General features: G+C 44.6%; 1 protein-coding gene across 2 annotated transcripts; it reads left to right on the forward strand.

Annotated features, from left to right (window-relative positions):
* The first annotated feature begins 209 nt into the window (after nt 1-209).
* METTL4 (methyltransferase 4, N6-adenosine) lies at nt 210-24,174 on the forward strand. 2 transcript variants are annotated; one of them, XM_084780277.1, is made up of 9 exons: nt 210-457; nt 2,308-3,341; nt 7,620-7,682; nt 11,107-11,473; nt 12,605-12,674; nt 15,592-15,766; nt 17,413-17,519; nt 17,885-17,976; nt 23,493-24,174. In XM_084780277.1, the coding sequence occupies exons 2-9, from the start codon at nt 2,949-2,951 to the stop codon at nt 23,636-23,638; spliced, it is 1,413 nt and encodes a 470-aa protein (XP_084636403.1). In that variant the 5' UTR covers nt 210-457; nt 2,308-2,948; the 3' UTR covers nt 23,639-24,174. The 2 variants fall into 2 exon arrangements, with proteins under 2 accessions (XP_084636403.1, XP_084636404.1); XM_084780278.1 differs by lacking the exon at nt 210-457 and having other exon boundaries at nt 2,927-3,341; nt 11,353-11,473.
* Nucleotides 24,175-26,266: the final 2,092 nt, after the last annotated feature.

Consider the following 26,266-nt stretch of genomic DNA (forward strand, 5'->3'; position numbering starts at 1 on the left):
CCGGAAGTGTGCGTCTCGGTCGCGCCGCGGCGCCACCCCGGCTCCTCGGGTTTCGTGGCCAGTGTCGGTGTCCCGAGAGAGGTCCCGTCCTGTCCCCCGAAGCTGGCATCTAGGACGAGTAAGCGACGTCGGGCCGAGCGGCCCAAGCCATCCTGGAGTCGCGTTCCGTACGGCAACATGGCTGCGCCCATGGACTAGGGAAGCGCAGGTTTTTCCTGTGGCTCTGAAATGACCGGTTTTCGATGGGCGGTGTTTTCATGGGGGACGGGCGGGGGTGGCAGCATGAGGCATTTCTGACGGGAGGAGAAACTGTTGAGTGGTGGTGCTCAACTGTTCAGAGGCCTGGAAGAGCCTGGAGGGTCACGAGCAGCAAGGTTCCCCCCGCCCACAGTCGGAACTACAAGCGCGCCCTGCCAGGTCCCGGACGACGGTGGGCGGTCCCTTGGCGGAAGTTTAGGTATCTGGATCCGCTGTTGTGTCAGCTGGAACTGTAGTTTTGGGGGTTAGCGCCTTTTCTGAGTTTCAGTTTTCCCCTAGCCGTCACAGTGTCTCCTCAGCTCACATCTCGACGAGGGAACCAAAATCAGAGTTATTACCAGGATTCCCCCGTCACCAATCGCAGTCCCCAGATGTGTTGTGGTTCAGACACTGAGCAGCAGTTCTCGGGGATTCGTCTCATTTAGTTTCCCAAACTAATGTCAATAGAACATAAACGTGATGACGTTGGTCGGGCGTTGAGGGGAGGCAGGGGGATCTCCTTGAGTTAGAGGCCAGTCTGGTCTACATAGTGAGTTCCAGGACAGCCAGAGCAACATAGTAAGACACTATCTTAAAAACCAAACCAAACAAAACCAAGCAACAAAACAGCAACAACAAAAACCCAGACAAACAAATAACTTTGAGGCTCATTGAAATCAAATAACTTAGCATGAAAGTGTGACACACCTTTAATACCAGTACTGGAAGTAGAGATGGTCAGATCTCTGAGTCTGTTGAATTTGAGACTACCCTGGTCTACATGGCAGTTCCAGGCCAACCAAGGATACATAATGAGACCTCAAATTAAAAAAACAAACACACAAAAACTAGTTCACAGTTGCACAGGAAATTTGATGGCTGTAAATTCTATTATTATTAACTGTGCCTTTAACTTATTTCCTCTTTTATGCCCTTCTAAGGTTTCTACTACATTATAATTAAGCTATATCTGGAATTGCAATATATATATATATATATATATATATATATTTTTTTTTTTTTTTTTTTGAGGCAGAATTTCTCTGTGTAGCCATGGCTGTCCCAGAACAAGAGATGTGCCTGCCTCTGCCTCCCAAGAGCTGGGATTATAGGTGTGCACCCCCACCACCCAGCTACAAAACATATTTTAAATGAAGATAAAGAGGCTCTGAAAAACCTAGTTGATTGATTAAACTAGCAGGATGAGCTAATTGATGATGAAGCTATAATATAAATGCAAGTTTATTGGAAGCTGCAAGGGAGGGGGAAGCGAACGGGGAGTGTGTGCTGGGGGTGGGCGGGAAGGGAAGGAGAGAGGGTGAGAATGTGGGGAAAAAAACGGGAGCCCTGGAACCAAAAAGTGTCTGGTTTATATGTGAATCTCTGCGAGAGGGGAAGCCACGCCCCTAGTTGAGGGCAGGGCCGACCATGCCAGTCACGCCCTGCAGCAGGAGCTAACACTAGTTACTGGAGTGTGGCTTAAGAAGATTATAGATCTAGACTTTTAGTCTGAGAGTTCCGAGCTAGCAAACTAGCTAGTTTTAGTTTTGCTCCTGTGGGTTCTCAACCTGTGGGTCGAAACCCCAAGTCAGATATTTATGATTCATAACAGTAGCAAAATACAGTTATGAGTTAGCAACAAATTAATTTTATGGTCAGGGGTCGCTACTTTATGAGGGGCATTAGTAAAAGGTCTCAGCCTTAGGAAGCTGAGAACTGCTAGAGTCTACACCCTTAATCTTGAGGTTCTGACCGTGTGCTTCCAATGTACTGCTCGCCTGCACTTACTTTGGCTGGAGCAGTCTTTTAATCCTTTTAAAAAATATTTAATTTTATTTATGTGCATTGGTGTGAGGGTGTCAGATCTTGGAGTTACAGACAGTTGTGAGCTGGTATGTGGGTGCTGGGAATTGAACCTGGGTCCTTTGGAAGAGCAGGCAGTGCTCTTAACCACTGAGCTATCTCTCCAGCCCCAGTCTCACAGCTATTAACCAGTAGGGATCAGAGCAATGGGATGACTTCCTGTGGCAAATGTGGCTTGAAAACAATTCTCTGGTCCTCTCTACATAGGTTTATGCCATTTCAAATGGTGAACTCTTTTGACTGTCCTTTGGCGTGACGGACACTCACCTGGATGTAAGGATTTAGCGACTTGAATACTTGGATGACGTGGACTAGAGCCTCAGTTCAAGGCTGAAGCAGGACCATTGAGGGCACTGGGAGAAAGGAGGGTTACCCTGGGAATCCAGAGCAGGCATCTTTGGCTAAGTTGGCTGAAAAGTTTGAATGACCAACTCAGAAATGAAAAGATACTTAAAGTATTGCATTTTCCTTTAGAGGTGCTATATACATGCCCTCCTTGTAGGTTTGCATATCAAACATGTTGTGTGCACAAAGTACATTGTTATTGAAGTATAGAACATTAAGAACTTGATTTTAAAAGGATTTTTAAAAATTGTTTCTACAGCACTGAGTATCAAATCCAGCTCTAAGCCCAGTTCCGATTCTTTATTCTCAGATTATTTTTTATTTTTTATTTTTTTTGGTTTTTCGAGATAGGGTCTCTCTGTGTAGCCTTGGCTGTCCTGGACTCCCTTTATAGACCAGGCTGGCCTCGAACTCACAGCGATCCGCCTGCCTCTGCCTCCCGAGTGCTGGGATTAAAGGTGTGCGCCACTACGGCCCAGCTAGATTTTTTTTTTTTAAAGAGAATGTCTGTGGTGCACCATTTGCCCCATGGGTGGTTACTGGATCATCTTTCTTTCATTAACAACGTAAACTATCAACTTGACCAGCATCAAGAACCTTCCTGTAGGAGAAACAAGCCCACTTCTCCTGTCTCCCTGGGCTCTCTTGAGCTGGGTCCCACGCCTCCTTTGGGAGCTCCCACTACATGCTCTGCCTCTGATGCTGCTGCTGTGCCAGCCAAGGAGGTCGGAGGAAGCCATGAAATGATCACCCAAAAATATGTTTTCCGATCTGAGCTATTCAATGTCAGCAAACCTCACATAACTTCAGCTGTTCACAAAGAATACCAGCAAAGTAAGAAAAAGGACAATCTAATGACTGACGACCAACAAGACATCTCCATTTCTGTTGGGAAGGTAGGAAGTTTTAAGCTTTTTTTTTTTTAATGAAACAAAAATTTCATTCCAATATCTCAAACATCTTTTCATTTTCTAAATATAAAGGAGAATTAATAATACTGCAGAAGGAAGATGCATATCCGAGAACAATGGTGGCTGTGCTCCACCACGCTGTGCGACTGGGGACAGCAGCCTTCCAGTCCTCCTGCCTCACCTCCCAGGCGCTGGGCTGTAAGCACGTGCCATCACCGTTAATTTATATCCTAGCATTCTGCCATGCTAGAACAACACATAGAATATTTCAAAGTCAGCAGAGGTCAGGGGAAATGGCTCAGCAGGTTCTGAGTTTGGTCACAAGAGCCCCCTTGTGGAACTGCCTGCCAGAAGTTATCCTCCAACATGCAAAAGGGTGCCGTGGCTTGCGCTCCTCCCCACAGTGCACAACGGATGAATAAATAACTAAATGTTAAAAGAAATCAATGTAAGCAATGGGCTCAGAAGTAAATTATCTATAAAAGAAACAAAACTCCTTTTGTATAGGACTGTGTTAAAACACAGTCCAAGAATTCTAAGTGCTTGTGAGAAACGAGTCTTGTGACCTAAGTTTCTTCAAAAGCATGAAATTGCTCTTGGAATATGCTTTGGTGTCCTTCCCGGGTGTAGATAGGAGTGAGTTTACTTCAGATTACTCATCACAACTGGCTGTTGTTATTTGTTTAGGCGTCTCTATGGAATAACGTGCTTTTACCACACCTGGCTTGTCCCCTCCTGTGGCTGGCCCTGGTGATTGTACACGCCACTCGCGTGACTCTTTGGCTGTTGTATGAGACTGTGATGTGCGTCGTTTGTCTGCTCCACTCTGCCAGGCCTCACTGCCATCAACAGTGGTAAACAGTAGTGAATGTTTTTACACCTGTTCTGCTTTAAACTTTTGAATGCAGAATTCCCAAGTCGTCAGTGGGCTTTTGAGGAGTTTTTAAAAGCCTTTTGGGAATAGGTTCATATAATACAAGTTTGAGGAAAGATATTTTTGAAAAGTTTACCTAGTGATAAAAATAGGAAAGGCACTACAGAACATGCATATTTATAAGGTACTTGTGTCTGAGTGTATACTTGGGGGGCAGTATTCCAAATGCTTGAGTCTGCTACAGCGGAACACAGCTGTAGCTCCAGCACTTGGCAGTAGAGGCAAGAAGATCAGGAGCTCAAGGCCATCCTAGGCTGCATAGTGAGTTCACGGTCTGCTTGGGATATATGAGGATCTTCTCTCCCCCAAAACAAAAACTCCCAGTATAACCTCTCTACAAAAAAACATGGGACCCAGGATTAAATGTTGGGAGTAGCTTTCTCCTTCCCCCATGTTGCCCTTGTCCCTAGGCATTGAACTGAGGTCCTCAGGCTCAGCAGTGAGCACCTCAGTGTGTGCGTGAGTCTTTTGGATGTGTCTCATGAGCCCAGAGGTGATTGTACAGACGCCATGTTGTCTCGCTAGAGACAGGAATGGATGTTTGTTCTTCTAGCAAAGGTGAGCTAGTGATGAAACACGGTAAGCACAAGGCCTGGACCTGCTGTACCTCGCAGTGGGTTAAGAAGTCAGGGACTGGAGTGAGAAGTTGCTGGCGGGAGCCCTCCCCTGTTGGAGACGCCCGCAGTGCAGGTGGAAGTGCATGGTTTCTTCCTGCACACACTCTTCCTTCTCAGCCAGTGTGTACTGACTCAGCCGCATATGAAGCGTAGAAAAGCAAGCCTCAGGCATGTTATGGTGACTAACTCAGACCACAGCATTTGTTCTAGCTTGGCCAGAGGCTGTTTGTCTGTTTGTAATGAGACAGGGTTTACTGTAGTTCAGGCTGTCTTGGAACACACTGTGTAGACCAGGCTGTCTTATTTTATTTTCTTGGTTTTTAGCCCTAGCTGTCTTGGAACTCTCTCTGTAGACCAGGCTGGCCTCCAACTCACAGACATCTGCCAGCCTCTGCCTCCCAAGTGCTAGGACTAAAGGTGTGAGCAGCCGCCGCCGCCACCGCCGCCACCACCCTCCTCGATCAAGCCGTTTTTTAATTAATGTAGTCACTTTATACCCTGATTGCAGCCCCTCCCTCCTCTCCTCCCAGTCCTACTCTCCCTCCCTCTTTCCTTCCCTCCTCCCTATTCTTCAGAAAGGAGGAGCGTCCCCCCTGCCCCCCAGCTCGTCAAGTCCCATGAACTCACATCCTCTTCCCCTGTGGCTTGGAGAGGCAGAGGGGGAAGTAATGAGAAAGCAGGCAACAGAGTCCATGTCAGAGTCAGCCCCACTGCCCTCACTAGGGGGCCCACGGGAGGCCTGAGCTGCCCATCGGCTGCATGTGTGTCGGGGGCCCAGGTCCAGTCCATGCATGCTCCTTGGTTGGTGCTTCAGTCTCAGCAGGTCCCTGAGGCCCTTGTCAGTTGGCTCTGTTCTTCTTGTGAGGCCCTGTCACCTCCAGGTCCTCCCCCCCCCCCACAACCATGACAACCACTACCGCTGTCTGTCCTGTTTCCCTTCTGGGTGAGATTAAACATCCTCCCTTGGGTCTTCCTTGTTACTTATCTTCTTTGGGTGTGTGCATTGTAGTACAGTTATCCTGTAGCATATGGCTAAAATCTGCTTTTAAGTGATATGTATACCACGTGTGTCTTTCTGGTCTGGGTTGCCTCATTCAGGACGATCTTTTCAAGCAGCAGGTGGACGGAACTTGAACTTGCGGTCTGCCCCTGCCTCTGAGTGCTGCGATGGTAGGCACATGCCACCGTGCCTGACAGCGTTCTCATGAGCACGGGCAATGAATGCTATCATTAGGAAGTTTACTGCATCTCTGATATGCTAATGAGATTACCTACTTAGCCTTTCATGTAATTAGCCAATGACGGTACTTTAGCCTGTTGAGAACCTGAAGTTGCAGCTCTCTGTTCCTGATCTCATGTGCTCTGTGGTGTGGTGTAGTCATGTACAGAGCACTGCCGGGAATGTGGTTTCTCTGTAACCCCTGGGTCAATTCTAAAGGCCTTTAGACATTGCTATTTATTTATTTATTTATTTATTTATTTATTTATTTATTGTGTGTAGGTGCACACAGATGTGCTATGGTGTGCATCTATCTGGAGGTCAGAGAACAGTTTTCAGGAGTCACCTTTGTCCTTGTTCATTTGTGGCTCCTGAAATTGACCATAGGTGGTTGGGTTTGGCAATAAGTGACATTTTGCCAGCCCTCTAAGTACTTTTCCCCCATGACAGGTTTCTCTGTGTACCAGCTCTGGCTGTCCTGGAACTTGCTTTATAGACAAGGCTGGCCTTCAGTTCACAGAGATTGGCCTGCCTCTGTCTCCTGAGTAGTTGTGTGCCACCACCGCCCAGCTAAATACCTTTTTTAAAAAAAATATTTATTTATTATATACACAGTGTTTTTGTCTGCATGTATGTCTGTGCACCAGAAGAGGGCACCAGATCCCATTATAGATGGTTGTGAGCCACCATGTGGTTGCTGGGAATTGAACTCAGGACCTCTAAATACCTTTTAAAATATGGAGGGTTTTTGTTTGTTTGTTTGTTTGCAAGGCAGTCTCGCTATGCTGCTAGGCTAGCTTTGAACTTGAGCCCCCTGCCTTCTGGATGCTGGGATTAGAGCTGAATAGCATCATTCCTGGCACTGGGCGCGCTCTCTTTTTCTCTCTTCTTTCTTTCATTTGTTCGTGTTTGAGCGGGATGCAGGTAGCCCAGGCTGCTCTGGAATCTACTGTGTGGCAGAGGGGTAACCTCGAGCCCCTCCTGTCCCAGCCTTTCAGTTCCTTTTATGGCAGCCTTGAGATGCTAATCCTGGCTTTGAGATTTCCTTTTTCTTTTCTTTTCTTTCTTTCTTTTTAAAAATAACTTTAGTGGTTGGTTGCATATGCGTGTTCTGCCTATATGAATCTCTGGGTGCTGGGAGCCGAGCTGGGCCTTTTGCAGGAGCAGCCAATGCTCTTAGCCATCGGGTCTTCGCTCCAGCCCTGCGTTTCCTTTGACAGCCTGTAGATGGCTCACGTTCAGAAATGAAGAAATTGAGAGTAGTTTGACATGAACTGGTAGGTAACTCTGGCAACATCTTATAAAGAGTCACGGGTCTCCTGTTCCATGGGAACTAGTACTCTTTACATTGATTTTGATCTTAGTGGAGTTGTTACCTGTAAATAATAGATTCAATATTTAAAAATACAGTACAAAACTTAAATCTAACACGTTTCAAATTGTCAACTTTGTGGTAGACTGAAACATTTCTTTTTTTGTCACCCTCTCTTTAGAAGCGTAAAAGATGTATTGCCTTCAATCAAGGTGAACTGGATGCCATGGAGCACCATACAAAGGTGAGTCTAAGATATTTATTGATCATGTGGGAGAGGAATGTGAAGTGGCATAAAAGTGAACAAAGTAAGGCTGTATCTTAGAAGTAAAGCACTTGTTTTGTCAGGATTAGGATTTATTAGTGGTTTACTGTTTCCTAGAAATGAACAGTGTAAGCAGTCTTTATTAACACTATACAGGCTTCTATTAGTTTAAGTAGTTGATGTAATCGTGTGCTATTGGTTAAGTTCACTGAGGATATTTCAGTGTTTTTGCGTTTGCAGTGATGGGCGGGAGGGACCAGTGATGGTGGGAGGGACCAGTGATGGGTGGGAGGGACCAGTGATGGTGGGAGGGACCAGTGATGATGGGAGGGACCAGTGATGGGTGGGAGGGACCAGTGATGATGGGAGGGACCAGTGATGATGGGAGGGACCACTGATGGTGGGAGGGACCAGTGATGGTGGGAAGGACCATTGATGGTGGAGAGGAGGGGGAGAGTAGAATAAGGCCTTTTAGACGTGAGAACAGCATGGTATAAGGCACTTTTGTAGAGTCACGTTTGTGAAAAATTCATAGACTGAGTTAGAACTTTTAAAAAAAATTTTTTTAGCTTTTTTTTCCCTTTATTAATTTATTCTTGTTACATCTCAATGGTTATCCCATCCCTTGTATCCTCCCATTCTTTCTTCCCTCCCATTTTCCCCTTATTCCCCTCCCCTATGACTGTTCCTGAGGGGGATTACCTCCCCCTCTATATGATGATAGGGTATCGAGTCTCTTCTTGGTAACCGGCTATCCTTCCTCTGAGTGCCACCAGGTCTCCCCCTCCAGGGGACATGGTCAAAGGTGAGGCACCAGAGTATATGAGAAAGTCATATCCCACTCTCCACTCTACTGTGGAGAGTGTTCTGTCCATTGGCTAGATCTGGGTAGGGGTTTAAGGTTTGCCACCTGTATTGTCCTTGGCTGGTGCCTTAGTTTGAGCGGGACCCCTGGGCCCAAATCGAGTTAGAACTTTTAAAAAGTCTGCCCAATATTTTTTTTCATATTAGAAATGATGTGAGGATGAAATATATGACGTGACAAATTATGACAATAATGCTGACAGTTTATAGAAGGAAAAAAAATCCATAAAAACAAGAAAACTTGCAAAAGATTCACCACGTGAGCAACTAACTATAGCAGCAGGTGGTGGGGTGCAGCATAGGGCCAGCGCTCATGGCCACATCCGATGTCTCCTACCTTGATTGTTGTCTCTGTTTCTTAACAATTAGACTTTATTGTACAACCCAAGTATCCTATACAAGAGGGGGAAAGGGTTAAAGGGAAACAAGAGTGAACCTTCCGGTGTCTGTTCCCTGGGACGGATCCCCAGTGTCTCTGGCCTGCACACTGGTGTTCCAAAAGATGCAGCCTTCTCTTCTCTCTGGGTTAGGATCCCTCCCCTCATCTTTGTTTGATTAGAAACACAGTAGCCCAGCTGGAGTCCCCCGGTCTGCTTCCTGAATTTCAGACCCAGGATGGCTCTATTCGGTCTATCCGTGGTGTTTCCAAGCCCACCAAGATTGCTTTCACCTGGGACAAGGCTTACAATCCTTCCCACACATGATGAATTGATGATTTTTAAAAATTAATTGTTTATTTATTTTTACATATGATGCTCTATTTGCATGTATACCTGCAGGCCAGAAGAGGCCATCAGATCCCTGTATAGATGGTTGTGAGCCACCCTGTGGTTGCTGGGAATTGAACTCAGACCTTCTGGAAGAGCAGACAGTCCTCTTAACCTCTGAGCTGTCTCTCGTTTTAGTTAACTTAGAAAATCATGAGGTTCATCGTGACATTTCTGAACATGCGCATCAGTGTGCTTAGTTTGTATTCCACCCCCACTGCCTTTCTCTCCCTTTTTACCCCTTCTTGCTAGTTCCTCCTCCCTCCGAGTAGTCCCCTTCTCCTTCATGCTCCGCGCACACAGACACACACACACAGACACACAGACACACACACACAGACACACAGACACACACACACAGACACAGACACACACACACACAGACACACACACACACACACGGAGTTAAACGATGATGTGCATATGTGTTGTCAGGTATCCATTCTGCATGAGAGAAAACACGCATTTTTTTTTTTTGGCTCCTTCCCCCAGGTACTTCCTCTTGCGTTAAACATTTGACGGGTGTTGTCAGATTGCTGCTTCAGAAGTCGTGGGATAGTTAGATTATATATTGAACTCCTTTCCCCCTAGAAGCCACCATTCTGTTTTTCATAGCTGCTGATTCCATGTGTATTAATATTTTATATTTTCACTTACATTGTGAGAAAAACATTTTCTAATCTCTCCTATAATTTCGTCTTTGACCTGCATGAATTATTTAGAAGAAAACTATTTCATTTGCATCTGGGGTTGTTGATTTCCAACTTAAGTCTTTTGGAGTATAAAAATATATTCTCGTTCTTTTAAGTTAATTGGGCTTTGTTTCTTTGCCCAGTGTATGAATTGTCCTTGAGATTGTACCGTGTGGTACTGAGAAGGACATATGTTGTGTAACTCCTAGGTACAGTGCTCCTATGTGTAGTAACGAGAACTTCAGTGTCTGCATAGTTTTGTGTCAGTTGTTCTACCCTGATTGAGTACATTTTAAAAGATGATTTAGAACAGTGTTTATGGTCAGTTTTTCTCCCATACTGGAAGATGTGAAATGTGATTCCCTGCACTCCTGTGAAGAAATGTGAAGGCTGAGACCTTTGGAAGTGAGCAGGTTAGCTTACCGTGACATTTCATAGATGCTGGCAGGAGATTTGTAGTGTTTGGGCTAGGACAACGGACTGTGGTTCCCGCCCAGGGAAAAGCATGTGCTGTGTGTCCATAGCGGCCCTTTGGGCCCACAGTGTTGTGAGGCTTCGCTCTGCAGAGCATACTGATGGCTATTTTTCTCAGCACCACATCTACATCTCTGACAGAAACAACCCAAACAAGGAAAAGCTATTTTTGCCTCAAGGGTTCAGCATGGATTGATTGTCATATTGTTTACTAGTGAGTTTATGTGGTGTGTTTCATTTTGTAGAGTTCAGAAGTATGCTCTTAATACTCTTACAGTCTCATTACAGTACAAGACGACGCTAAGCTTAATAAAAGTGGATTTGAATATATTAAGATATTCAAAGCACAGTAGAAGTTTAATTTTTCAGAAGATAACGTATCTGTGTGCCATGTGTGTGCTTCATGCTCTTGGAGGCCAGAAGCATGATAGGTCTCCTGGGACTGGGCTGACAGCTGCCGTGAGCAGCTGTGTGGGGCTGAGAACTGAACCCAGAGCCTCTGCAGGAGCAGCCAGCGCTCTGAACTGCGGGGCCGTCTCTAACCCCTGGAAAATGATCTTAACACCAGTATTATTTTAATGTACTTTAAATAATTTTTTTTAACAGATCAGAGAGCTGATTTTGGATGGATCTTCACAGTTAATCCAAGAAGGTCTCAAAAGTGGTTTCCTTTATCCACTTGTTGAAAAACAGGATGGAAGTAGTGGATGTACCACTTTCCCACTTGATGCCTGCAATTTGTCAGAATTATGTGAGATGGCAAAGCACTTGCCTTTGAATGAAATGGAGCTTCAGATGCTGCAGCTGATGGACGATGATATGTCTATTTCAGAGCTGGGTTTATCTTCACAGGTCATTGAAAACAACTCCAGCTTTTCTAAAATGATTACTTTAATGGGACAGAAATACCTGTTGCCACCAAAAAGCAGCTTTCTTTTGTCTGATGTTTCTTGTATGCAACCACTTCTTAACTGTAAGTAGCTTTTATGTTTGTTTTAGAAAAGAATTTTTCTCTTGTTTCAGAAGTTAGGAGTATGAACTTAGAATGTAAGTTAAGTTTTAAAGTGCTGAGTTTGCACTGTTGTTTACTTGTTAAGTAAACCAGGCTATCAGTGAACGTGCTGCCCGTCCCAGGCAGGCCTCGGTGCCTCGATCACCCCAGGCAGGCCTCGGTGCCTCGGTCACCCCAGGCAGGCCTCGGTGCCTCGGTCACCCCAGGCAGGCCTCGGTGCCTCGGTCACCCCAGGAGGCCTCGGTGCCTCGGTCACCCCAGGCAGGCCTCGGTGCCTCGGTCACCCCAGGCAGGCCTCGGTGCCTCGGTCACCCCAGGCAGGCCTCGGTGCCTCGGTCACCCCAGGATGGCCTCGGTGCCTCGGTCACCCCAGGCAGGCCTCGGTGCCTCGGTCACCCCAGGCAGGCCTCGGTGCCTCGGTCACCCCAGGATGGCCTTGGTATCTCGGTTCTGCCTGAGCTGCCCAGGTTCTAGGGTTCCAGGTTCAGAACTCAAGAGTGAGTGTCTTTGCATAAATGTCTTTTGTTGTATGCCATTGTATTTGTGTCTGTAATAAAAGTGGGCTGGGGCTGTAGCTCAGCTATATACAGCTTGCTGAGTGTGTCCAAGGCCCTAGGGTAAAAAAACAGTACTGTACTTTTGAAATGTATTAATTTCTTATTATCATTATGTACATCTATAGTGTGTGCAGAGGTCAGAGGACAGTTTTGTGGAATCTGTTTTCCTCTTATGTGGGTTCTAGAGATCCAGCCCAGATCAGCAGGCTTGGTGGCTTTACCTGAAAAGCATCTTGCTGGTCCCTCTTTAAAATGTTTTGCCTTACTTACATCCGTGTGTGTGTGTGTGTGTGTGTGTGTGTGTGTGTGTTTGAATGTGTATCTGTGTGTGAATGAGTGTGTGAGTGTGCATGTATCTGTGTCTCTGTGTGTGTGCCTTTCTTTTGGAGAGCATGTTTAGTCTTGTTTTTGAAGAGTTCTGCAGATGTAGCCTTGCTGATGAACACGTGGGTTCTGTGCTGCCCTCAGTTCCCGTGTTTACTCTTAAGCTCATCACACTCAGAGGGCGTTTCTGAAATTGTGCCTTTGGTTTCAGGTAATAAGACATTTGATGTAATTGTCATCGATCCACCATGGGAGAATAAATCGGTTAAAAGAAGTAACAGGTGAGTGGGAATGACTATCTGTTAGAAACCGCAGAGCTGTGTGCAGTCTGGATGCACGGTGGCAGCCACTACTAACATGCTCTCATCAAAAAACTAATGTCCTTAGTTCTAGATACTTGAACGGGAGCTAATCTGTGTGTGTGTGTGTGTGCGCGCGTACATGCGTGTGTGTGTGTGTGTGTGTGTGTGTGTGTGTGTGTATACATGTATGTACATCTTGGCGATATATAATAAAACATATAACTGATATATGTACACACACACACACACACACACACACACACACACACACACACACACAGTATCTGCAGCTGTCACTGAGGCCTTCTTTCCCGTCACTCTTTGAAACTTAGCTATGCGCCATACTTGCAGTTTTTAACCATGTGCTGGCAGTTCTTCATCTAGTTCATCCTGTATTTGTTTGTATTTTAAGTTTATGTCATCTCATAGGATAAGCTCGGTTAGATACTAGGATGGTACTTACTTTTTATAACATCTTTTTGTTTGTTATTTTTTTTTGTTGTTGTTTTGGTTTCTTGAGACAGGGTTTCTCTCTGTAGCTTTGGCTGTTGTGGACTCGCTTTGTAGACCAGGCTGGCCCTGAACTCACAGCGATCTCCCTGCCTCTGCCTCCCTGAGCACTGGGTTACAGACGCACGCCACCAGGCCTGGTTCTCTCTTGGGTTCTTGAAGCCTCTGCACCCAGCTTCCCCTGTACTTGTAATGAGCGCTGGGCACCTTTCAGTTTACCAGATACAGCAATTCCTGTTTTGTTGTAAACTTAGACTGATGTTTGTCCTCTCAACAGTTATCTTCAGCTTTCTTGGGAATGTGTTTATAAGGTGTGCAGTAGCTTTCTTTTTAAGTTATAAGAGTTATGCAAATAATTCATATCTCTGAGTGTGTGTGTGTGTGTGTGTGTGTGTGTGTGTGTGTGTCATACATTTCCCTGTAGAGAAGATGTGTTGCTGTAGATAAAGTATAGAGGGGAGAGAGGTGGTTGAAGAGACTTGGTGGCTTTCATTTTAGCTAAAGAATAGACAACTTCATCTTCCAGGGGAAATAATGGGCAAAGGACCTGAACAGTGGTGAGGATTTTGTCATATTTAACCATGGGTAAATAAAAGACTCCATGATTGCTTTGAGAACTTGAGAATAGACTGAAGGTTTCAGTGGTCTAATTATTTTCCTCTGTGTGAAGAGGCTGAATCACACTCTGGCCTGGTATGTGTGAGTATACTTCAGCGATGGAGTGTGCACTTGGCACGCACAGGGCTTTGGGTTCAGTCCTTATTGTGCACGTGCATATATGCACATGCATATACACACATGTATATACGCACATGCACACGCGGCATGCGTGAAGGATGACAAGGCCCAGCTTATGCCGTTAGAATGGGGCACTGGAGAGTGGGTGCAGTTGTTTTAAATGAAAAGCCCAAATTGTTCTATTTTACCAATAAAGATTCAGGAGCCAGATGCTGGATGAAAACCTGCGAGCTCAGAGGGGCAGAGAAAACATCCAGCTGACCTTCCTACTCAGCTCACTTCCCCATGGAAAAGGCCCCAAGGGCTCACTAGCTCAGCTGAAGCCCAGGAGGAAAAGGCCAAACACCCCAAGGCCAACAGCTTGCCAGCTCAAAGCTCAAAAATCCCCCAAAGCCAAAGACTAAGGAGCTGAGGAGCTGAAGAGCCAAAGAGTTAAAAGCCAAAAGCCCAAGAACTAAAGAGCCAACAAGCTCCTTCTACTCCTCACACTGTCTTAAACACCCGCAAACTCAAAGTCCCTCCTACTCTTTAATCCCTGTCAGCTGGATTCTTGCTCTGCCTCTTGACCTAGGGTTAACGTTATTAAATCCTGTGTACAGAACGCTCTTGGATTAAAGGTGTGTGTTAGGGCTCAACTACACCAAACAAAAGACAGGTTTTTACAGTTCACAATCTCAGGGATCACAATGGGATCAAAGATCCTGCAAGGTGTAGTTGTCTGTATAGCTAGATAGGCCATTAACAGTTGTGAGCACATTGTATGGGTTGTGCTTTAAAGTGGCTCCGGATAGTGTTAAGGCTTTTCTTGTTGAGTTAGAGGGATCTCAGAGCGTCAGCACACTGAATATTGAGAATGAGGAAGGTTTGGGGCTAGCATGGTGGGCAACGTACTTATTAAAGGGAGGGGGAGGTTTTCCAAAGTTGATAGTCTAGAAGCAACAGTGGGAACACTGGAATGCCGACTTGTCTCCAGTTGTGCGTGGGTGTTGGAGAAAGAGTTGATTTGTTTGGATATTTGTAGAGCAAGTTATGTGTTCTAGTCGAACAGATCTCCTTTGTTAGTGGCCAGGAGCCTTAAGGCAGTGGCCTTTTAAGATGAGAGCGTGAGGATTTGAGAGAGGCCGTGAGCTGATTGAACAGGAAGACAGGAGCAGGAGTAGACTGGCTTCCAAGCTGCAGGGGGAAGGTGAGGTCACACGCGGTGATAGGTGATCTGGGGTCAGCAATGTGTGCAAGACTTGAGGCTCACAGTGGGGCAGGTCGGCTCAACAGAGGCCTTTTGCATGCCTGGTCTCATAGCCACTGCTTCCTTGGGCAAAGCTCACTGTGATGGAGCATCTGAGAAACACCTGATGACAGAATTCAGACAGTACTTGTTTAATTCTGAATGGGAGAGAAAGCATGTTGGATGTGGGGAAATTGCCAAAATGTAAATCATGAAAGTAAACCATACAGGCTGGCAATTTAAAACTAGTAAAATAGAAAAATCTGTGCATGTGTAAGTGCCAGTGAGTCCACCAGGTGTCAGTGTGACTCCATGTTTAGCCACACAGCAGCGGCTCCAGGACCTTTGCATTTGCTGGGTCTTTCCGTGCTTTTGATTCTTTCTTGGAATGAATTTTCTCATACTGTTGCTGTTCGTTTTTAGGTACAGTTGTTTATCACCACAGCAGATAAAGCGAATGCCTGTCCCTAAGCTGGCTGCCGCCGACTGTCTTGTTGCTACGTGGGTGACCAACAGGCAGAAGCACCTGTGTTTCGTGAAGGAGGAGCTCTATCCTTCGTGGTCTGTGGAAGTCATTGCAGAGTGGTACTGGGTGAAAGTGAGTCAGAGTCAGCATGTTTGCTCACTTGGGGTCACACGCTGCTCACAGGAAGACGCCAGCTGTTCTTGCACATCTGTATCACAGCTACCTCGTTACTGATGAGAACTGTCCGTGCTTTGTACCTGAACACCCATCTTCCTGTTCTCAAGGCTTTAGTCTGGTTATCCTACATCTCTGTAGTAGGGCCCCAAACTGCTGGCTTTAGGAAATCGAGGGATTATAAAGAGCTCTAGTTTATTAAAAAATTGTTTGTGCTTGTGTGTGTGTGCGCACGCGCGTTCTTTGTGTGTGCATGCCTGTTTCTCTGTGTGTGCACCCACTCATATGATTATCTGTGGTTTAATGAACAAACAAGGGTCTGGGCCTGTCTTAGCTCCCTTGTCTTTTCCATACGCCAGCAATCTCATTGTCCTTTGCATGATCCATCTTTTCTTCCTGTTTATGGGGCTTAGGGCAGAGACTAGCAAGACCACTGTGGAGAGTGAGAAGATGTGGGGAACAAGACCCTTTTGTTCCCCCCACTGCTCACCCCGCCTTGAGACAGGGTCTCCTGTAATCTATGCTGCCCTGAACTTACTGACCAGCTGAGGATGACCTGAAACCTTTGTAACCATGTTTGGCGACCTTTTAGGCTCTCCTTCAGCTTCTCCCTCTGTCTGTCTGTCTCTGTCTGTCTCTCTGTTTCTGTCTCTGTCTGTCTCTCTGTCTCTGTCTGTCTCTGTCTCTCTGTCTCTGTTTCACTCTCTCTCTCTGTCTCTGTCTGTCTCCGTTTCTCTCTCTGTCTCTCTCTCTCTCTGTTTTTTAAAACAGGGTTTCTCTTTGTAGCCTTGGCTCTTTGTAGACCAGGCTGGCCTGGAACTCACATCGATCCACCTGCCTATGCCCAACTTCTCAGTCTCTGTTGTGTTTTATTTTGGAGAGAGGATTCTGCTAAATCGCCAGGCTGGAATTTACTTTTCTACCTCATCACCTCCGCACTTTCTTCCCTTACTGAACTGTGTCCCTGACGTGGTGCCATCTTAACTCTAGAAGGCTTTGTTTTAACTACTTAGTCACATGGTTAGTAGTCAGTGAATGTTATTTGGTAAATTAATGACTGAATTAATGATGGCCTGGTTTTCAGGAACAAGTGATCATAAAAATTAGAGATTGTTTATGTGTGAGATGACCATAAAATATATTTAAAATATCCGTGTTATGTGATTAAAAAAGTCCTTAAAGCTCCGTTGTCCAGTATGGCAGCTGCTGTGACACATAGCTCTCCCACATTTGACCTGCGCCCTTCAGACAGAGAGGCACTGTTGAGTAGTAAACACGTGTTGGACTTGAAGACCCACTACAGAGGAAAGAATGTCGTGTATCATGATACCTTTTAAAATTGATTGCATGTGGAAATTACATTTCAGACATGCTAGATTAAATGCAATTAAAGGTAATTACCTTGCATTCCTTTTTTTTTTTTTTTTTACTTCTTTCTAATGCTGTTACTAGAGAATCTAAAATTATATATGTGGCTTGTATTTGTGCCTCATATACTATTTTTTATTGGACAGTACTAGCCTGGAGGTTTAATAACTTCTCTTTTTGGTAGAAATCGTATAATGATGGAAAAAAAATGGCTTTCCTTGCTTCATTTCTTTCAGATCACAAATTCAGGAGAGTTCGTGTTTCCATTGGATTCTCCACACAAAAAGCCTTATGAATGTCTTGTGCTAGGGAGAGTTCGAGAAAAAAATGCTTTAGCATTAAGGTAAGAAAAGTAGTTTTTCAAAATTGTGTAAATAGAGTCTTTAAAAAGTAACACAGTCATCACTGATTTTCCTCAATTTTTATACTTTTGAAATCTGAAAATGTTCCAGAGCTGAAGTTTAAGATATAAAATACATTAAAATTTATATTACCTGTTTTGTTTTGTCAATAGTATAGTTAATATAAAAAATTATATTCTAAAAAAAGTTTGAACTTTTAAATTGATTTCCATCATTGATTCTGTCTTTAAATTAATTTATTAATAGAATTAATTGCTATTTGAAAGTGGAAAAGAAATCAATGCAACTGTAGCATACGATAAGAAAATTATCCTCTAAGTAATAGTTTGTTATTCTGTTTAATTAGGAACACAGATGTTAAAGTGTCCCCTGTTCCAGATCAGAAACTGATTGTCAGTGTGCCCTGTGCTCTTCACTCACACAAGCCACCTCTTGCTGGTACGTGTCTGAAACATAACTTTGAAAATATTGGAAGGATTGATCTTAGTATTTGGATGTTCTGTAGACTTGTGAATTAGATGTTTAATATTCTGATGTAGAGAATCCAAGTCAGAACTTGTGAAGTAGAGCACAGGGCATGTTACCTCAGGGCTTCTTTGCTGTCTTTGTCCCTCCAGTAGTGGCCTCGGCAGATGAAGGCTCTTAGGGCCTCCGAGGATAGAGGTTGCCGAGTGACCTTGTTTTGCCCTCGGGTTTAGGATTCAGAGCCAGCGAATCCCTTGCTTGTTTTAAAACCAGGAACCAGCATTAGAGAACCGATGTCCAGGATTCCCTGAATGGTGACATATTTCTTCTGAGCAGGCTACTGTTTTGCAACATGGGGAAGGCAGGTGCTGAGGCTGCAGGTCCCTCAAGCTGGCATGCTCACTGTTACACTCCTCATTGACTAACTGAGAGGCCAGGACTAGCGGCTGGTGTTGGCTTTGGGCCTTGGCTCACACGTGTGTGAGTCTTAGCTTTGCTGCTCCAGCAGGTTCCCTAAGTTGGCCACCTTGCCACCTGCATCCCAGGAGCGAGTAATGACATCTGATACTGCAGAGCAGTGAGGACTGCTTACATCACTTACAGTATATTTAAAAGTCAGTCGTGGAATCCCTGAGCATGAACCTGATAGTCCAGGGTTATTGTATAGATAATGTCTTAAGGAAGAGATTTTATTAATTTGATCATTACTACTTAAAAATGAAGGCAAATCTAAGACAACCAAAACAACCAAACAACAGAACTTCGATAAGCTGCTACTCAAGAAAACTATGGTCCACTTGTCATTTTTACTTTTCCAGACTATAATTCATGAATTAATGTTATATTAAAAATGTATTGGTTCGGTCTAAGCTTGCTAATAAAAGACACAGAGTCTGAAGTGTACTACTTCAAGGCTGCCAGCACAAAGCTGGGCAGAATCTAAACTAATACAAATGGTAAACAAACTACTCTATACTGATACATAATACATACACCCCAAGCATTTGCTGCTAAGATGCTCCTCCATCCATTCTCCCCTTCGCCCTTCTCCACAGTCAACAGTTTCTCTCCTCCCAACTGACAATCCTCCTTGCTCTCCTCCAGGAGGTCTTGCCTTCCCCTCCCTGTCCTTCTGCCCAGCTGATTGGTTAAACAGTGCTTTATTGATAGTTGTTATACCCACTCAGCCTTCCTCCACAAATTAGGAAAAGAAAATGTAAGAAAATAAATTTAGGGGAGCTGGAGGATGGCTCAGCGGGTAAAAGTGCTTGGGAATTCAAGTCTCCAGCATTTATGTAAAAAGACAGACCTGGCTGTGTGCCTGTAACCCCCTCATTAGGGGCAGAGACAGCGCGTCACAGAGAGCTCACTGGCCAGCCAGTCTAGCCAGATGGTGCACTTCTAGTCAGTGAGACCCTGTCTGAAGGGAAGGAAGCCGAGCCATGGTGAGGACAGTTACTGTGACCTTAGCAGTGCACTGTGGTATTAAGTGCTCTGTACTTGTACCACACCTATACACACAGATACACATAGACACACACAGATACACCACACCTATACACACAGACACCCATAGACACACCATACCTATACACACAGACACCCATAGACACACCATACACATAGACACACACACATAGATATACCAAACCTATGCACACATATACACACATAGACACACCACACCCAAACACACAGATACACACACAGACACACCACACCTGTACAGACACACACAGACACACACAGATATACCACACCTATACACACAGATACACACAGACACACACAGATACACCACACCTATACACACAGACACACCATACCTATACACACCTAGACACACACACATAGATATACCAAACCTATGCACACAGATACACACACAGATACACCACACTGAAACACACAGATACACACACAGACACACCACACCTGTACACAGATACACACACAGATACACCACACCGAAACACACAGATACACACACAGACACACTACACCTATGCACACAGATACACACACAGACACACCACACCTATACACACAGATACACATAGACACATCACACCTAGACACACAGGCACACACATACACACCACAAACAAATGAAGTGTGCTCAGGATCCTTGTTACCTTGCATAACATTACAAGGGAGTCCTTATAGTACCTTTAACTTGAGAAATACTCATATGTGTTTGACCATTTGGCTGAGAAGGATCCTCTGACACCTCACATTTGGGACTGCGTAAATGCTAACCTGTTAGTTTGTGGCCTGGATAAAAGCGAGCTATACTGCTGCTTGAGAAAAAAGTTTATTTAACACCAGTTGTACTTTAAGGAAATCTAACTGGTATACTTGACATTTGTTTATTATACGGTGTGTACCAGAGCTTAATGCATAAGCCATTTGCTTTAAGGTTTATGGTTTGCTATAAAACATTTACAAGAAAACCTAAGTACTCAAGCCTTTTATTCTGAAATAATTTTAAATCTGTTTGTCATTTCATTTAAAATAGAATAAAAAAAACCCTTTGTTTAAAAATTATTCTTAAGATAAAAGATTTAAAGACAGTGACTTAAAATTAGTCCTGCCCTGACTACTCTATAAAGTGCAGTGTGGCTGTATTGCCAGTAGAGAGCAGCACAAACACATTTTAGACTTGAGAACGTAGAATCAAGACTGAACAGGAAAGCTGGGTAACTCAGTGTAGTTAGTCTTCAGGCTTTGCTCAGGTAGTGATGCACAGGACGACTTGGAGCACTTCTGTTTTGAGTCCATGTTGGTTTAGAGTCTGTATCTTAGCTATAGAGAGGCACAAGCTGAAGCCACTAGAAAGTAACGCAGACTCCTCTGTGCAGTTTACAGTGAGTCACAGCTCTAGCGCCTTGCATGATACATGGTCTGTACACAGTACTTAGAGCCTTTTCCTGGCAATCTTACTAAACTGTTTTATACTCAAGACATGCTTTGAAACCTCAAGATATATATTTTATTGAATTATAAATTATAAATATTAATTATAAATATTTTAAAATATAAACATAAAAAGTATTTCAAAAATTGTATTTCTATACATGTATTTTATACATATATTTTTATATGTATAGGTGTTTTGCTTGCATGCTTGTCTGTACACCTTATATGTCCCAGATGCCTGCACAGGCCAGAAGAGGGCATTAGATCCCCGGGAACTAGAGTTACAGATGTGGAGCCTCCATGTGGTGCCAGGAACCAAATCCTGCTCTTCTCTAAGAGCAGCAAGCGTTTCTTCTGTTTTGTTCTGTCTCCTTTATTGGGAAGGACGCTTTCTTCAGACGGTACAAGCAACCGTCGTCTCCTTCCAGCTCTTCCCCATCCCTCTCCCCTCCAGGTCCACTCCCTTTCCATTTCTCATCTGAAAAGAACAGGCCTACAACAGATAACAACCAAATATGACAAAATAAAACGCAATAAGATGAAGCAAAAACTATCGTATCAAAGCTGGACTAGGCAACCCAACAGGAAGAAAACAGTCCCAGGGACAGGCAGGAGGTAGAGGCCACCGTTTTCAGTTTCGGCACGTGTTCCTAACCACAGAGCCCTCTCCCCTGTCCCATCATTAAGAGAACATCTTTGTGGCAAAAGACTGAGGAACCTAAGTAAAACCACACTCTTACATCACTCTACCATAGACCATATTAACTTCTAGAAAATAGAGGGAGATTCCAGATTTCCCTAGGTCTCAAGGGATATTTTTCCATTTCAAGTTGTCTGGTGTTTAATTCCATACTTATGAAAGAGTCTTTTATACTGAAACTTATCAAAGTCTAAATTTGAGTTAGTTCAATCGTTTCTCTTTGATTTTTTCAATATTATTTTTTACTTATTATAATTTATTCACATTACATCCTGATTATTATCCCCTTGCTTGTATCTTCCCATTCCTGCCCTCCCTCCCTCTGCCACCCTCTTCCCCTTCCCTAGACCTCGGACAGAAGGCGACCTCCTCCCCCACCATATGATCACAGCCTATCAGGTCTCATCTGGATAGCCTGCTTCCCCTTCCTGTGTGCCTGCTGGGCCTCCTCACCAAGGAGAGGTGATCAAATTGGGAGCACCAATGTTCATGTCAGAGGCAGTCCCCACTCTCCCCACAACATGGAGAATGTGCTGTCCGTTAGCTAGATCTGGACAGAGGGCCTGGCTTCTCCGCATACACTGTCCTTGCTTGGTTCTTGATGGCCTCCCTGTGAGGCTCCTGACCTCTCCAGGTCCTTCCATTCCCCTACTCTTCCATACACCTCTCAGGCCGCTGTCCTGTCCGGTTGCTAGGCTTAGCGTCTGCTCCTATTTTCTTTGATTTTTGATAAGTCAGACTATTACTCTTGGACAAAGAACACCCTGACATTCAGTGTTTTAAATAATCGTATAATAATTTTGTTGACTGTTGAGAGCTTCATATGATGTGTTTTGATCACACTGGCTTCCTCTCCCCCATCTCCCAGACCCACTGCTGTACTGTTTCAACTTTTACAATTGTTAGCCCTTGAATCTTCCCCCCTAGGCTGGAAGTGAGGTCAGAGGTGGACTGCTTGCCTAGCATGAGCGGGGGCCTGGGCTGGATCCTTACCTCCCAAGGCAAAAAGAACACCTGAAGAGGCCTTGCTTGCCGTTCTTAGAATTTGATAGGCTTCTTCTAAGGCCAACCTAACATAGCGACTGTGAGCCGTGTACTGCTTGGTAAAGTACTTTTTCTTGGAACTATTTTTATATCCAGTTCCTGTTATGAGGTTAGTAGAGCAGCCAGAACATGGTCAGGGCTTGAATGATTTAGTCCTTTGTGCTTTAAGTGAGCAGGTGCTTTTAAACCAGTTGCCGCGGCCTTCCTTTCTCTCATGCAGTGCGTGCCACAGTTACTGATCTTTTCTCCTGCAGTAGTTATGACTATGTAGACTTGGCTCCATAACTGAAATAGCGTGCTGGGACTTAGGCAGAGAGCTGCAGTGTGATCAAGGGACTAGGCTGAGTCCTTCCAGTTTCCAGCTGCAGGGCTGTCGCTGCCGCTTTCCAGGACTTCCGTCTGTGTACAGCTCTGTGGTTAGCGCTCTCACTAAAGTATGTGCTAAAACTAGACTTACAGTTTATCTTCAACTTTAAAGCAGGTTTTCATCATATTGTTTTTATGTTTTTTAATGCATGAATTGCATTTATTAAAAAAATTAAAGTAAATTAGTTCTCAGAGATGTGAGAGTATTGGAAAACTGGAGCACCAGAACGTGGTCCTTAAAGCCTTCATTTCTCACCTGCAAATGAAAAGCAGTAAATTGGAGCTAGTGTAGCTTCCACGGCGCTGCTCCCCAGCCTGCAGGCGCAGAGCAACCAGCACATGCTGGACTCCAATTTGCTGTCTGTTTTAAAAACGGAAATACCTGCCTCTTGTTCTCTTCCCTGCTTTTAAAAGGGAAAGCTATTTCTTTATTAATACTGACTCTCTTCTCTTTTGACAGAAGTTCTGAAAGACTACATCAGGCCGGGGGCACAGGGTTTGGAATTATTTGCTCGAAATTTACTGCCAGGTTGGATGAGTTGGGGCAACGAAGTCCTCAAGTTTCAGCACGTGGATTATTTCGTTGCTGTGGAGTCTGGACGCTGACTGTACACGTTGTGCAGTCTTTACCGCAGCTCCTCCCTTCAGACTCATTTCTTCTTGTACCTGTCAGTGTGCTTAGTCATACGAACTTTTATACCAATCAGTGTGCTTAGAGATGCAAACTTTATACCAACCAGTGTGCTTAGAAATATATGTACATCTCCCATGGCCCTTTGCAGTGAGTCCCCTCCTTCAACCCCTGACCTCTGGAAAACAGTGATATGTTTTATCACATGAGTTTTTCCTTTCTAGAAATTTCTACATGTGGGATCATATGTTGGGGAAACTGTTATGTCTCACTTCTCTCACTTAGCGTTTAGAAACAGCATTGGCACTGTTTATAAGCTGCTCACCATTTGCAAGGGATGGTCAGACTGAAATTATTTTGACTCATTTAGTTTACTCACTGATTTCTTCAGCAATTGTTTTTGAAGTTTGTTCGTCTTTTGAAGGTGTAAGGCTAATACCAGAAACTTAATTTTGTGTTTGTATATGTAGCCTAACTTGGCATTAAACTTGAAGCAAGATTTTCAGGATTTCATTTGAAAGTATTCTCAGCTGCTTGTATTTACAGATATTTTGTGTGTGTGTGTAGTTTGTGGAAGCATTTTATTATTAGCATATTTTGTGGCATTTTTTTCATCATGAATATTAGCCCTGAAAGAAAAAAATAACCTTTACTCAATGAGCCTTGTATTCAGCTGGCAGGAGTTCACTGTCAGCTTAACTCTAAGGTCTTGGGCCTTATCATTAGTAGGGTCTTGGCTGGCACAGGCTGACTGCAGAGTCTACAGTGGCTGCCTTCTGTGCCTCAGGAGAACATGTACAGGGCATGAAGGCTGCGCTTGCCATTGCTGTTACCCAGTTGTACCCAACTGACCTGATAAACTTATTTGGGGATTTTCCCCATAAAGCGCTTTATATATTACTTTGTAACTTCTCATTGGGAATGGCAGTGCATCCCTGGGCAAGCAGCTTACTGAAGCTGCCTTGCTTAGTTGTCACTTTGCCTTTTTGAGAGTGTGTCTCACTCTGTAGTCTAGGTTAGTTTCCAACTTCTGTCAAGGGCCCTGGCTCTGCCTCCTGAGTGCTGCTATCACAGGCGCACACTGCTGTACCCTGCCTAGAGCGCTTTAACACAGTCCTCTGGCTTGCTCGTTCTCCTTCATTTCCCTCCCTCTGTGTGTGTCTTAGTTCTTAAAGTGATCTTCGTCATTGTTGTCAGTTGTGCTTTGTACATCAAATGGTCATTTCAGCGAGTACATCAGCTCACAGTGAGGCCAGCCTGGCTAGATTTGAACACCAGTTGGCGGTTAGCCACAGCAAGTTAGGCCCAGTCTCTCCATCCACAGACACGAGCAGTAGTATTACCTCACAGTGCTACAGGGGTTGAGTAACCATGTACCAGGTGCTTGCAGTAGAGCGTGGAGTGTGAGAGAGCTCCGCAGTGAGCATTCCTTACTGTCTCTCACCGCCTGAGGGCTGAGCTCAGGAGTTGCCTGGCAGTTGAAGATGAGGTGTATATCCCTGCAAGCTTCCTCAGATTTTCTGTCTACATTTTATTTGCTTGTTTCTGTGCACAAGATATCCTGGCCTGCACCTGACTTTCTACAGAGGAATCTATGACATCTCTGTTCCCACTGGAGCTCTGCCTTGAAATAGAGCACAGGTCACACGGCTGAGGACTGGCTGAGCTGCTGCCCTCACTCTGCCCTCACTGTGGGCTTCATCTGCTTTGTCCATCAGGTCTCAAACTCACTCTCCTTGGCTTCCAGGTCTTCCTTTCTAAGATTCCAACTCTAAGAGACATGTCTCCCCTCTTCAGACAGTTCTCTCTGTGTAGCCCAGGTTAGCCTTCAACTTGAACTTTCTACCTTGGTTTACAGGTGTGCATTACCACACGAGGCTCTAAACACAAACTCTGACAGGAATTTTAGTTTCAGGAACACATTAGGGTAGTCTTTTCTGCTGATACGATTCAAGAAATTGTAAGCATTTTAAACGGCTATTCTGTATTATTTCTTCTTCTCCTTCTTCTTCTTCTCCTCCTTCTTCTTCTTCTTCTTCTTCTTCTTCTTCTTCTTCTTCTTCTTCTTCTTCTTCTTCTTCTTCTTCTTCCTTCCTCCTCCTCCTCCTCTGCCTCTTCCTCTTCCTCCTCCTCATCTGTTTTTAAAAAAGCATTATTTCTATGTATATGGCTATTTTGTCTATGTGTATGTCTGTGCACCGTGTATGTCTGATGCCTGCAGAAGCCAAGAGAATCCTTGGCTTTCCTGGAGTTACAGACAGTTGTGAGCCACCATGTGGATGCTAGGAATTGAACCCAGGTCCTTTAGAGGAGCAACCAGTACTCTAAAGTGCTGAGCCTTCCTCGGCCCTGGGCTGCACATTCTTTGAAGGTGCTGCCACTTCCCCTCAGTTTTTCTTCCATGTGCCACTAACTGCCACATCTGGGAGGGGCCAGTGCACTGTGCACTGTGTGCGATTCCCAGTTCACCAGTTGTTGGCTTTACACATGTCTGTGAAGATGCAGCTGAAGGAGGAAGCAGTGGTGTGGTGTGGTCAGAGACTAAGAATTGGGTTCTATTTGGTTCCTTACTGGAGGCGCTTTATATTGTACTCTTTGCTGGT

Source organism: Acomys minous (assembly GCF_964271855.1).
Source record: "Acomys minous genome assembly, chromosome: 4".
NCBI classification, from domain to species: domain Eukaryota; kingdom Metazoa; phylum Chordata; class Mammalia; order Rodentia; family Muridae; genus Acomys; species Acomys minous.